The sequence below is a fragment of the Wasmannia auropunctata genome, unplaced genomic scaffold (assembly GCF_000956235.1).
Source record: "Wasmannia auropunctata unplaced genomic scaffold, wasmannia.A_1.0 LD336022.1, whole genome shotgun sequence".
Classification (NCBI taxonomy): domain Eukaryota; kingdom Metazoa; phylum Arthropoda; class Insecta; order Hymenoptera; family Formicidae; genus Wasmannia; species Wasmannia auropunctata.
This window is the reverse complement of record NW_012026868.1, coordinates 724,635-737,871: the sequence shown is the minus strand read 5'-3', so window position 1 is coordinate 737,871 and position 13,237 is coordinate 724,635. Positions and strand designations below refer to the sequence as shown.

At 30.9% G+C, this 13,237-nt stretch overlaps 2 protein-coding genes across 2 annotated transcripts; one reads left to right on the top strand and one right to left on the bottom strand.

The window, feature by feature from the left end:
- Positions 1-293: 293 nt before the first annotated feature.
- On the top strand, positions 294-7,102 carry LOC105453077 (deformed epidermal autoregulatory factor 1). The gene is made up of 4 exons (XM_011694779.1): positions 294-603; positions 1,250-1,741; positions 2,630-3,091; positions 5,534-7,102. The coding sequence occupies exons 1-4, from the start codon at positions 340-342 to the stop codon at positions 5,732-5,734; spliced, it is 1,419 nt and encodes a 472-aa protein (XP_011693081.1). The 5' UTR covers positions 294-339; the 3' UTR covers positions 5,735-7,102.
- Positions 7,103-8,595: 1,493 nt separating this feature from the next.
- LOC105453076 (U3 small nucleolar RNA-associated protein 18 homolog) lies at positions 8,596-13,091 on the bottom strand. The gene is made up of 7 exons (XM_011694778.1): positions 12,755-13,091; positions 12,451-12,669; positions 11,924-12,092; positions 11,660-11,845; positions 10,093-10,284; positions 9,852-10,020; positions 8,596-9,304 (listed from the first exon to the last, which is right to left on the bottom strand). Exons 1-7 carry the CDS (start codon positions 12,904-12,906, stop codon positions 8,841-8,843), a joined length of 1,551 nt encoding a protein of 516 aa, XP_011693080.1. The 5' UTR covers positions 12,907-13,091; the 3' UTR covers positions 8,596-8,840.
- Positions 13,092-13,237: the final 146 nt, after the last annotated feature.

Genomic DNA, 13,237 nt, shown 5'->3' with positions numbered 1-13,237 from the left:
CGAAAATTTATTTTTAAACAACGCAGCGTAATATGTAAAATAATATGGTAAATAGTGCGCAGATGCAAAAAAAAATAATATCTTCAAGATCCATCGTTGCCAAAACAAAGGTAGAGAAATCAGTAATGAGCGTAGTTGTGCGGCGGCGTCACGTCGAGCGTGCGCCGACGCCGCCGACACCAATGCGCAAACGAACACGAACGAATCGCACTCGGGCGGCGCTCGGGTGCTTGATGGCGAATCGCGGCGTCGTCGGACAGCGGCGAGGACGGGCGAAGAGGCGCCGAGACGAGTGCGCGGCGCGACGAGGCGAGGCGAGACGAGGCGAGAACAGCCGAAATGGAGGAGAGCCAAACATCGGAAAGTGTCGCCGTGCTACCGGACATGTCCGAACCGTTGACGAGCGAGACCGAGGAGGCGGCTGCACTGACGAGCGAGCACGAGGCACATCCCGTCGCGGTCACGGCGAGCGTTACTACGGTACCGGGTGTGTCGGGCGTTCCTGGGGTCGGTGTGCCGGTCTCTCTTCCCGTAGGCTCCATCATCGGCGTAACGAACACCAATGGCGCGACCTTCAACGTCATCACCTCGGATCAGCTGCAGGTACGTCCGTAGGAGCACGAGTATCGTGCATACACACTTCACGGACGCCCGCGCGATTCCGGGACGTGAGAGATTTCATCGACAGACGCGTTTTTTTTCTTGCTGCTACGACGCCGTGCGTGACGACGGCAGCGGCGCGAGGAGGCGGTAGAAGCATATGCGTTCGACGATTCAATTTGTTGACGAGCTTTTGAGCACAAGAACTTTAACCTTTTACAAAAGTTTACATCCTCAATATGTTAATTCTCATTCTGCAACGTAAATTATATATGCCAAGATAAGATCATACACTTGGGCAGTATTGTTTATTTTTGTTATGTTATTTTTTTAAGATTGAACGAAAAAATAATCTCTGTCTCACAAGAGTGTTCTAGCAGTCGTAATACTTACATAATGTAAATAACTAACAATTGAAGAGGTAGCCTAAGAACTTTGTTCTTGTATTTTGACGTACTTAAGATGTCCAATTTCTTAAGTTTGTATAGCTAAAAATGAAATCTTTATCAATCATATAGTACTTAATAATTGGATTTAATAATTGTACTTTAATAATTTGTTGCAAAACGTAATTTAGGTAGTGGTTTTTCAAATTAATATTACAAATCAAAAGTTGGCGTATACTTAAAGCCATGTTTTTCATTCGTAGCTGCCTGGTACGGGGCCGTTCAAGCAGATGCTATGCGTCGACAACTCATTCATTTGCGAATCACGTCATGACAAAGACGCGGATCCTCTACGTTGGAATGGTGAGCTGAAAGCGACCCACATAGTGATTCAGAACAGCACCGATGAAACGGAATCAGAGCAGATACATGTATCTACGCCCAGTTCTCAGCCTATATACAGCTGGTCGGATTCGGCAAATTTAGCAGTGCTACCTATCAGATGTAAGAACACAAATGCAGAATTGCACAAGAGTAGATTCGGATCTGGTGGTAGAGGACGGTGTATCAAACTTGGCACAGACTGGTACACACCTAGCGAGTTCGAGGCTTTCTGCGGTAGAGCATCCAGCAAAGATTGGAAACGAAGTATTCGTTTTGGTGGAAGAAGTCTACAGACTCTTATTGATGAACAGATTTTGAAGCCTCATGCCACTTCTTGCACCTGTGCGGCGTGTTGCGATGATGACAGCGCGGTAAGCAGATCATTTGTGGTCTGATATTTGTTTTATATACTTTCCAAAATATTGATATATGCTCGATATATGAGGTAATGGACATTAAGGAAGATATTTGAGCTGTTTTCCAATGAGGAAATGCCAATATGTGCAAATTGTACATCATTAACTCTCTAATCGTGTTCATATCATGTACATATACCATACACATATATAAACTTTATATATGTATATGCATACATAAAGCTGGCAATGCTATAATATCAATGTAATCACAAGAAGTTTTTAAAAATGCTCAGGCCAAAAGAGACAAAAGATTAAAACATGATTAGAAGGTTGAAGGATTACTTAAGCAGAGTCGAGTATTGCTTATCTTGGAGAAACATCAGAAACATGGAAGAAATCATAATAAAAACAGTGATATTATCACATTTATTAATATAAAATTAAGTAAGACATTGAGACATTAGGAATTATGCGACAAAGACTTAATACATGTAACTGAATAGATATAATAATATTTGTTGTTTGAAACCAAACGATTATTTTATATGAGATTCTTCATTGCTTGTCACTCAAGAATCTCCATAGCTATACTTATTTTATTAATAACAAAATTCTTTATTACTTAATTTCTTATACTTGACATCTTACTTAACAACTTTTAATCAATGATATTGTCTTTGATCATGATTTCTCCAATGTTTCTCTAAGATAAGGGATATATCATTGACTCCGCTTAAGTAGCCCTTTAATATAATGTATAATTTTACATATCAGTACTTCTTGTTAGTTTAGTCACAAAAAACAGACCTCATGTTTAAAAAAAAGGATATTAAAAAAGAAGTCCAAAAAAACAACCAAAACTTAATGTCCTTTCAATTTCAATTATATTAATCTGTTCAGACGGGACCAGTTCGCCTCTTCACACCATACAAACGTCGAAAAAGACCCAAGGACTCACCTGATGGAGAGGCTCCTTCGCGCAAGCATAAGATCGAGAATTCGCGAGATGGCAGCAATAACGATGAGAGCGGCGACGAGGTTGTTGTACCTGACAAAGAGATTTGGCCGCAGTTCGTTTCTGCGGATGGACTAGTTGTGCAACAATCCTCAGAACAAGATGCAGTTGTGCAGAATGCGCATCAAACAGAAAATGGTCAAGGCGATGACGTTTTTAAGAAACTGGATGAAACGTCAAACAAAATAATGAAATTGGCTTACGAATTTAGACGTAATTTGGAAGAAGCAAAGGAATTAAACAGGCAACAGAGAAGAGAGCAGGCGTTGGTCGCGCAACTCGGAGGACGGACGGATGTTATCGAAACTGTTGGATTGCAACCGGCGTCCGATTCACATAATAAAAAGGTAAAAAATATAAATTTGCAGATAAAATATTTTTGTTCTATCTTTAATGTTTTATTTTTGGTATTATAAATACTTTTTCTTAATTTGATTGAATAATTTGAAAACTTTGAAAGTGTAAATATAGATAAAGTTAGGCAAGTCAAACTACTAATATTCACGAATTTCTATACAGACTATCTATCTACGAGAGTTTATCTGAAAAATTAATGTCAAATATAAATAATGAAAAATAACATATATTTGATATCAATTAAATATTTAGATTTAGAAATTATTATTGATAGACAATAAATAATTTCTTGTTTATCAATTATTGTCATTTGATAAAAATTAACGGCAGATATACAATATTGGGCAAATATTTAGTACAAACTTTTTAATTCATAGGCCTGTTCTTTTTAGCTGAACTGACTGCAGTTCAGCTAAATCACTATTATTTTCCAATTTTTGCAACATTTGCTGTATGGATATACGTATTTTTTAGTTTTCACAACTACGTTTGCTACGTACGTATATGTGTATACATACAGCAAACGTTGCAAAAATTGAAAAATAACATGTAAATTTTTCACTGCCGATAATAAAATATTGATTCGGTCATATAAAACGATCGTGTTTGTACAGTCAAAATGATTGATAATGACATCGTTCTTCAATTATCTTCGGGCCCACTTGACAGTCACAAAAATTTGCAAGCCTTTGGCAGGGCGTCTTTTTAATACCTTGCCGGTGGCTAAAACTAACGTACACTCGTTGTACTCAAAATGAAATAGATATACACGTATTTGACAAGAAATGCAAAACAAAAATAGCAGATCGCTTCTGATTGGTTACGTGATACACCTCATGGAATTCTACCCTAATACAGCAATAAAGAACAGGCCCATACATAATCCCATTTGTGCATTTCTGAATATATTTGAAAATCGTTTATACGTATACAAATGATTGCATTCTTAATCGGATCTTTTATTCAAACAAATAAATTTTGATACGATACGGTCATATATACAATTATGATTTTAGTCAAAAGTGCAATTATTCTTTTATATTAAATGGTTATAATTTATAGATGTACAATTGAAAAAAATGAACAAAATCAAATACAACAAATTTTTAAATATACAAAGTATTATTGTTAATTTGAATAAATTTACAATATACTAATTATATAAAAGTAAATGAGCTCCAAGATCAAGAAAAGTTTTCATTTTAAAATAGAAACTAGAGGAAATAAAGATCAATAAAACGAATCAAACAAAGATGTTATAATTATATCATTTTACTTGATAATATTAGGGTGGAACGTTTTGACTTTATTAATCTTCAATGGCAGGTACAAAATTTCAAAATACAATAAAATTATATTAATCTTAGTCGGAGAACGTGCATCTAGGAGCGCAACCGCTCACTGAGCGCTCAGTGAGCGGTTGCGCTCTTGGATGCACTCATTATTTACCTCTTCTTTTGACGATCTTTACGGATCTCTAACGGTAGTTTCATTTAGTTATCGATGGATCGACAATCTAGAGATATGTAGAATCCATCACCGAGATTCTCTTTAATCAATGAGAGAATTTAATAAAGTCGAAACATTCCACTCTAATGTTATTAAATAAAATTATATAGTTATATTGCAACATTTTTATTTGCTCGTTTTATTGGCTTTTATTTCCTCTAGTTTCTATTTTATTCTAAAATACGAGCCAATATGCAATTTTCCTTTTAGTTTTCGTTTTCTTACATTTCAAAAGAATATAGACCAGTAATGGTTTCTATATACTGCTAAGTTTGCATACTGCATATGAATTTTCGACAAAGTTTCTTTTAAAAATTAATACAGAAAACATCAAAAATACTTTCATGCTATAATTAATTGAACTATATTTACTATATTTTTTTTACATTCTCTAACAATAAATTTAAATACATTATTCTTAATACGCAGCTAACAAATCTAGTTCTTCCGATTTTTAAATGTAGCATTTACAAATGTATTTTTTACAATCAGAAATCGTAATTGAAATTTGTAAATTCTAAATATCACAATTTTATATATCTTTATAGAATACATTATCTACATTGTTATATATTAAATGAGCTTCATACTTGATATAGTAATAATTGCTCTTTAAAACAAACAAGAGATTCATAATTAATCGTTATTTTAAAATTAGTAATAATATACACAAGAACATTTGCATTGATTGTTAAAAGTTGTCAATTATTTTCAACTGATCAATCCAAACAGGAACTCAGCATCATTAGTCTATTTATATATTTTATGCGTTTACTCAGAATTTGTTTTACAGCATAGATATGATTAAATATAACTATAAATATAAATATAAATACAATGTATAACTACAATAAAAATCTATAAAAAAATTTTCAATGCAATACAATAAATATGAAGTTAACAATATATATAATATATTTCAGTGTGCCAACTGTAATCGAGAAGCATTTGCAGAATGCTCTCTATGCAGACGCACACCGTATTGTTCCACGTTTTGTCAGCGTAAAGACTGGGGTAGCCACCAGATGGAATGTGTGAGGGGTGCGGCTGAGACAGTGATGCTCATAGTAGAAAGCGGCAACGGAGACACGACCACTCTACCGGCGACCGCGACGGACCAATAGCTAGTGTTTCTCACGCCAATTCACCAAAGGACTACAGAAAACGAAGAATCTGAAGATGTGGAAACATTAAAATTCAAGGAAGAGACATAGATTGAAAGCACATTCACATTATACAAGAATAACAAAATATGTATAAGCGTGCGCGCGCGCACGCACGCGACACACACACACACACACACATATGGCAAATAGTTGTGTATATTATACATATACGGTATATACGCGTGCGTGTGCGCAAATACATACGTGCATATGTTTGTATGTATGTGTGTATAATATGTATGTATATATGATTAATGATTATCAGGCTCTGAGATAACAAAGGGAAAGCAATAAACCCTTTGCAGAGATTTGCATAAACATGTTCAAGTGTATAATGCCGAATTTATATTATTACAAAATTATATTAATTTGCATTAATTATATTTATTGGCAATTCATTTGAATAAATTAAATGTCTTGGTCTTCTTGAGCAATAATTGAGAACAAAAACAAGATCTCGTTTATTACTTGCCTGATGTCAAGCAGATTAAAATATCATGCACATACAGAGTTAAAATACAATGAACAATATGAATCCAGAACTAATGATGACAGACTTCGTAACAGTAAAACAAGCTCTTATAATCGTAATTTTATTAAAATACTATCCATCGCGGTATATATACTATCTGATAATATCTAATATCTGTGTAACATCTTTCATTAAAAGCTTATTTTATTTATGCATTTGTTTGTTTTTTTATAATTTTATTATCTATATTCTTACAACTGTAATGATTCAGAATTGTGTTTACTTTTTCCTGTAATTTGATATAAATATTTATTTCACTATCATTGTATATTGTCTTGTGAGTAGCACTATTTTGCAATATTGTTAATATGAAGCCTCTGTTGTAAGAATTCTTATATTTTTGAATTCTATAATGTATTATTTTTAGATTATACATATCACTTAACATCGTATATTGATTCTGCATATGTATATCTTATTCTGCTTACTTTATGTGCAATTAATAAAAAAGATTCTGGTTTTTTTATCTTTTTCGATTAAAAATAAAAGTGATAAACGATTGAGAAAGAACATCTTTTCGCGAATTATAAACCAGATAAATTATAAAAATTATATTCTTTAACTACTTTAATAAAATTCTAATTTATATGATATATATTGTTAAAAATTGAGAAACTGCGATCAATGATAATCTTCGACGGTATCGTGCGTATTATCTCATCACGATTATTAATATAAATAAATATTTAACGTTCTATTCAATAAAACTAAAATAATTGAAATGATAGAAGAAATTTATGTGGAAAACATCACACATTAAGATCACTTTTTTTAAATAAAATGATAAAATGTTATAATTATTTTATTTAGCCAGTCAGTCTTTTTTCCTGTTGAGACAATTTCGATAATCAAAGTCATTAGAAGTCATTTAAATTTAAAAAGGAATAAATACATTGACTTTCCAATTTTCAAAATTTTTTTGGAAATAAAATCTTGCATTGAAAAAATTTATTTTATCTTGCTTTTTCATGAAGAATTCTTTTTTTTTCGGTTGTACTATAAATTTAGAGAACTAAATGTGTATGCGCGTTTGTAATATATCACTATATTAAATTAGGACAATCTGCAGCTTAGTAAGCAAGCTCGCAACAATTTGATGTTTAAAATATATATATATATATATATATATCGAAATGTAATATAATAACGCGAAATAGTATATCTTGTATGCACTATGAATTACAGCTACATTATATGTATGCATGTACGTATGCGTGTTATTTTTTAAATATTCGGTTCTATATTACTTATTTCCATGAAATGTATACGCAGTTGTAGATAACTTACTTTCTGATAACTTACTTTATGAACATGCAAGCGACAAATGATCAAAGGTGACAATTTCCAAAATTCTTTAAGATAAATTTTAATTTAAAAATTCAAGTTTTAATTTAGAAATTTTATTTTTCCTTTTTCGAATATATCCTGCAATCATTGCATATTATATCATTTTGCTTTTCTAACATTATATAAAATATATAAACCTATTTTTTTATAAAACTACGTAATATTCTTTATTCATATTTAGTACAAATATTTATTAAAGATATCAAAAATATTTATACAATTAGATATGCAGTAATACAACTGCAATGCGTACAAAAGTTTGTATATTTATTATATATATAATGTGCAAAAATCCGTAATCAATTGTGAACTACACACATATTAAGAAAAATGTTTAAATAAAAAAGGGAAAAATTAGTTTATGGTCTTTAATACTTTATACTTCAATATTTTCATAATGGTAAGATGTTATTTATATATGTTACCGTTAAAACCCCATAATTTACTAATTAAAATTAGAATAGTTGAATAGCCGTAAAATCGATAAAATCAAAAACTTATGGTTATTACAATTATAATAGAGACCTCGTTTTGCTCCTTAAACAGAGGGGAGGAGGAGAAAGAGTTGGATCTCGCTACGTGTGGAAAGTCGAAAACCTATGTGAGACAGTACAATTATAGATCTCATTTCAATTAAATTCAAAACTAGTTTTAACTAGTGAAATCGGGTTTTAACGATTATGAATTTTGACTGTAACATATTCCATTTGTCTTAGAGGCAGGCGATATTCGAAAGTTAAAAAACTTTATCTTGATAAAACAAAATGCAAGATTTAATGTAACATCGATCATAATTGTTTCTTCATAAAAAATTAATGTAAAAAAGTTACGCACTTTTCTTTTAATAAAGACAGAATAAAGATTAATTTTTCCTACTACACGATGAAAAAACAATATAACTTGATATGTGATACTATAAATAAAAATATGAACAATTTTGTTTTTTGAATATATAGAAATTTTATAATTTCTCATTCAAACATATGTATAACGTAGTGTTAATATCTTTCTAATGTTACATAGCTTTATGCATACTGTGTAATATTGTACGAATAAACGTAGAGCAGTATATAAGTAGGATAAATCAAGATATATTTATGAAAGATAATTACACTGATTTTATATATTCCATACAGATTTTTATAATGTATACACAACATTAGAAAAATTCTTTTATCAATATAATTAATAATTTCCATAATGTCTCAATCTGTACAGCAAAGCGGAACCCGTCCTATTCGAGATGCTGAGATAACCACTGTTCGGGGAAAAATTAATCGTTTGCGGTGTACCTATGTTGGTTTGAAGTGTCGGAAAATTCGAGAACACAGTAAAAGATGGTAGATGCAACATTCTAAATGCATTGTGTTTGTCAACCGATGCCGCGCTCAGTATCTCGGAGGTCGGATTAAATTTTAGGCTCGTAACACTAGTCACAAGATTCATCACTATCTTTAGTGGCACGGGGCTTTGATCCTTCAACACAGTTTTCATGTCGTACAGATTAACCACACCCTGCGCGCTGCCTGTAGCCACGAATTGGCCGCTCGGAGACACAGCGAGCGAAGCGCAAGATAAGCTTCCGTCATCTATGGCACGATTGATACACGTGCGAGTATTCAGATCCCATATGTACATTTCGCTACCATCTGCGATTTGAATGAGAAAAGAATTTAATGTTATCAATCTTTTTCAATGACAAAAATCTCTTTGGAAGGCATAAATCGAAGTAAAAGATGTCATGGTGTTCAGCGATATTTGGCTAGCCAATTCAAGGATGATTCCAGGACATTCCAGATAAAAGTTCTGGTTTTTCCTCGATTAATTTTCATTACTTAGTTTTTATTGATTTGCGTAATATTATATGTTTTGTATTCAAATTAGGATTCTATATGACGAATCAATTAAAACAAATTTAGAACAATATTATTTGTTGCTTTATCAATTGCTTGTTTTATTACATCTTTAAGGGAGAGCTTATACAACCATAAACTTTTCCAAAAACATTATCGATGTTATCGACAAAATTCTTGCACGCGCAAGAAATATTTCTTATTTCCTTCTTTTTTACGATCCAATTTTTTTAGAATAAAAGAATGACAAAAATTCAAGGAATTTTTCAGGACACATTAAAATCCGGAATTCAAGGATATTCAAGGATCGCTGAACACCCTGAAGATGTACAAGTCCACTTACCGCCGTGTGTGATAAGTGTTTTACTGTCTGGAGTGAATGCTAATACCCTACATTTCGAATTCATCTTGAGCGTACTGATAAGTTCTTTAGTACAGCTGTGTAATAAATATATTTCGCCCACTCTTCCGCACAATGCTATTAATTTGCCATCAGGAGATATTTCGTAACGCTGAAAATATCAAAATTACAGTTTCATTCTGTAAAGTTATTTCTGACATGACAGCTATAATTTCACGAAAACCTTCATGTTTGTAATCTTGTGTGGCAGAGGTAATTTATACGTCTTGCCATTCATTAAATCATAAGTATGACAATAGGGATAGTATTGAGAACCAAGCAAAATTTCTGTTCCCTCCTTCATGAATGTCGCTTTGCTAATTGGATATTTTTTGAATTGCATGCTATGCAATTTGTCATTTGTATGACCATCCACCTATAAAACGGAAACAATTTATATAATAATCGACAAAATGCGAACATTCTAATAATTTAATTAATTTAACTGAAGAAAGGATTTCTATTTAAAAAGTAAAAAAATTGCTTTTTTGCATTTTCTTGAAAACAAAATAAAGTTTTAAATCTTGAAAATATATTTCTAAACGATTAAATCGAGACAAAAAATAATGGAACTACATAATTTGAAGAAGATACAAAAAACGTATTTTGTAAAAATCCATAAACTCTAAATATTTAATTATCTTATGTATTTTCTTGTTATAAAAAAAGAATATGTTGATTACATAGAACTAATATCAAGAAAAAGAATATTAGAGGAAAGCAAGTTGGAAAGTTTTATTAGACAAATTATCGACTTACAAAATGAAAACTAAAACAGGTAATATATTGTTACGAAATTCTATTGATCAAAATCCGCAGCACATGTACTGCTTGCTAGGAACCACAAATTGATTGAAGTCAATAAAAATTTTTTAATATTCAAACTACATTATAAAGTACCATTTTGTTAAATTTATTTTTTGTATTCAGATACAATAAATAATAATGAAAATAATAATGAAATCATAGATTAACATTTTCTTCATTGTAATTCTTTTAAACATTTCATTTTTTTGCTATTTTTCACAGTTTGATTGTATTCTTATAATTTTACATATGAACATAATGATTATCTTTTTATTTTGGCTGCGTTGATGAAACTTCTCTACCAAAAAAGAAATTACCAAATATAATTGTTACTTATTCATAACCTTTCTTTAATTTTCAAAAATAACTAACACAATCAATAAACATAATTTAATTTCTGTGACTTTCACTATGTGTTAATGTGTTTATTTGATGATTTAATATATATTCATTTTAACTCCTGTAATCTCATTATTATTTTATAATTTATTTAATTAAAATTTATAGTTTTATAGATTATTTTATTTAATTAGATAAAATCATCTGACTTACAATGTGTTCTTTGTTTTAATTTATCATTGGCGGGGGAATGAAAACTAACAATAAATGAAGTTGAAACTTGTTTTAATTACTTATTAATTTTATTTTTATAGTTAATTTTAATTTAACAAATGTTATTTACATTCATATTTTTTTTGTTTGTTCCTTTATATTTGTTTATTTCTAAAATAAATTTGTAATATTGAAGACAGTGAATTTAGTTATTTGCAAGAATTCACGAATGTAAGTCAAACATGTACAAAGATATACACAAAACTCAAATGTTTATGTTTAATAGTTTATCTTTTCAAGAATTTAAATATTTAAAAAAAGTCTAGATAGAAAGATTTCCTTAATTTAATTGAGTTAATATATTGAAGTAATTCATATTTTTATTTAAATACCTGAAATAGGGATAAGACACCTGATGTACCGGCAACCAAAGCCACAGTGGACGATTGATGAAATTCTACACTAGTAATGATAGGTCCTTCCGTGTGAGTGCTTTTATTCAGTGCCTTGAGCACTTTGATATCAATAATATTTTTCGGCAAATTCTTTACTTTTGATGCTTCCAAATGACAACTATGCTAAATGTGAGAAATTATATTAAAATACAATCCATTGAGCTGAAAAAAAATTCCAATATGTTGAAAAAGAGAAAATACCTTTAAGACATCACTATCCAAGTCATCGACTTCATCTTTTTTTTCAAGTTTAGCCCATTCGGGAGTACCCACAAACAATTTGTATCTGTTCTCTAAATATGTTGTATACAATTTCTCTGATCTCTCGCATGGCAATTTACGATTTTGTACATTTAAAGCTGAATCTACACTGTTTTAATATATAAAAATTCATATGATAAAGAAGGAATATACACTGTTAATTCTAATCGGCATTTACTAAAATTTTCTTGATTGGTATTCGTATGTTTAATATATTCCTGACAAAATTAAAATTTAATGTATCTTTGTTTAAAATCAACGTAATTAAACAGTTTTTTTCTTTCATTCTAAAGATCAAAATCCGAGAAATAAGATTATGTAAAGTTGTGAAAAAAATTTGTTATAAACAATTTTTTACAATGCTATCTGGAAATTTGGCGCGTTGAAAAAATGTCCAGATCCACTAGACACGTGAATGTCGTGAATACCGATTAAAATATTGTAATAAAAAATAATTTTCTTTTTACGTGTAATTATAATCATCTTCATCTATCCAAGCTGGTTTTTTTTCCTCCGATTTTGTATCGCTATGATGTAAAATTAAAATGTCCTCATCTGATTCATCTTTGTTATCGTCACTGTTCCTCTCATCATCCTTGATGTCATCTTTGATCTTCGTCTCGGATTTATCATTTAATAAATTATCTATAATATCACTTGGCTCACCAAAAACTATTTTTTCTAACCTACAAATTAAACAACATTATATATTTGTGGAGCATTTAAGGATTTAAAAGATCATTGCGCTCGTTTTACTCTAATATGTTTTACCTAGCTTCTTCATTAGCATCATATTCATTTTTCCGTTTCTTCCTCAAAGGTGTCGTAAATTTTCGATTGTAAAATACTTTAGACTGTGTATGCCTTTTATATTCATTTCTATTACGCTTAAAATTCTTTTTATGATTAGTCTCTTTATCCATGTCACTGTATTTGATAAGACAACAATAGATTTAACGAAGATTATTATTAAAGTAACAATTAAATACTATATTTCTTCATTAACTATTATTTATAGTTTATACTCTTCGAGTCACATGTAGCAATCTTCTTCTTCTACTTAAGGCTTCCGTTCCCACCAGGAGCGATACAGCCAGTGTCCACATCCGCGATGCGCGACCGCCGTTTAAGGCGAATCCATAGACACGTCAACGAAATTAGATTAATAGCGTTTTCGATTTGTTGACTCGATCCGACTCCGAGTCGATGGTCTGTTCTTTTTAGCTATAAAAAAATAGTTAAAGTGTACAAGAA

Coding starts and splice junctions, on each gene's coding strand:
- LOC105453077 (XM_011694779.1), top strand. CDS start 340: ATGGAGGAGAGCCAAACATCGGAAAGTGTCGCCGTGCTACCGGACATG. Junction 1,742..2,629: donor GTTGCGATGATGACAGCGCG/GTAAGCAGATCA, acceptor TAATCTGTTCAG/ACGGGACCAGTTCGCCTCTT. Junction 3,092..5,533: donor CCGATTCACATAATAAAAAG/GTAAAAAATATA, acceptor AATATATTTCAG/TGTGCCAACTGTAATCGAGA.
- LOC105453076 (XM_011694778.1), bottom strand. CDS start 12,906: ATGGATAAAGAGACTAATCATAAAAAGAATTTTAAGCGTAATAGAAAT. Junction 10,021..10,092: donor ACAAGATTACAAACATGAAG/GTTTTCGTGAAA, acceptor TGATATTTTCAG/CGTTACGAAATATCTCCTGA. Junction 9,305..9,851: donor AACACTTATCACACACGGCG/GTAAGTGGACTT, acceptor TTCAAATCGCAG/ATGGTAGCGAAATGTACATA.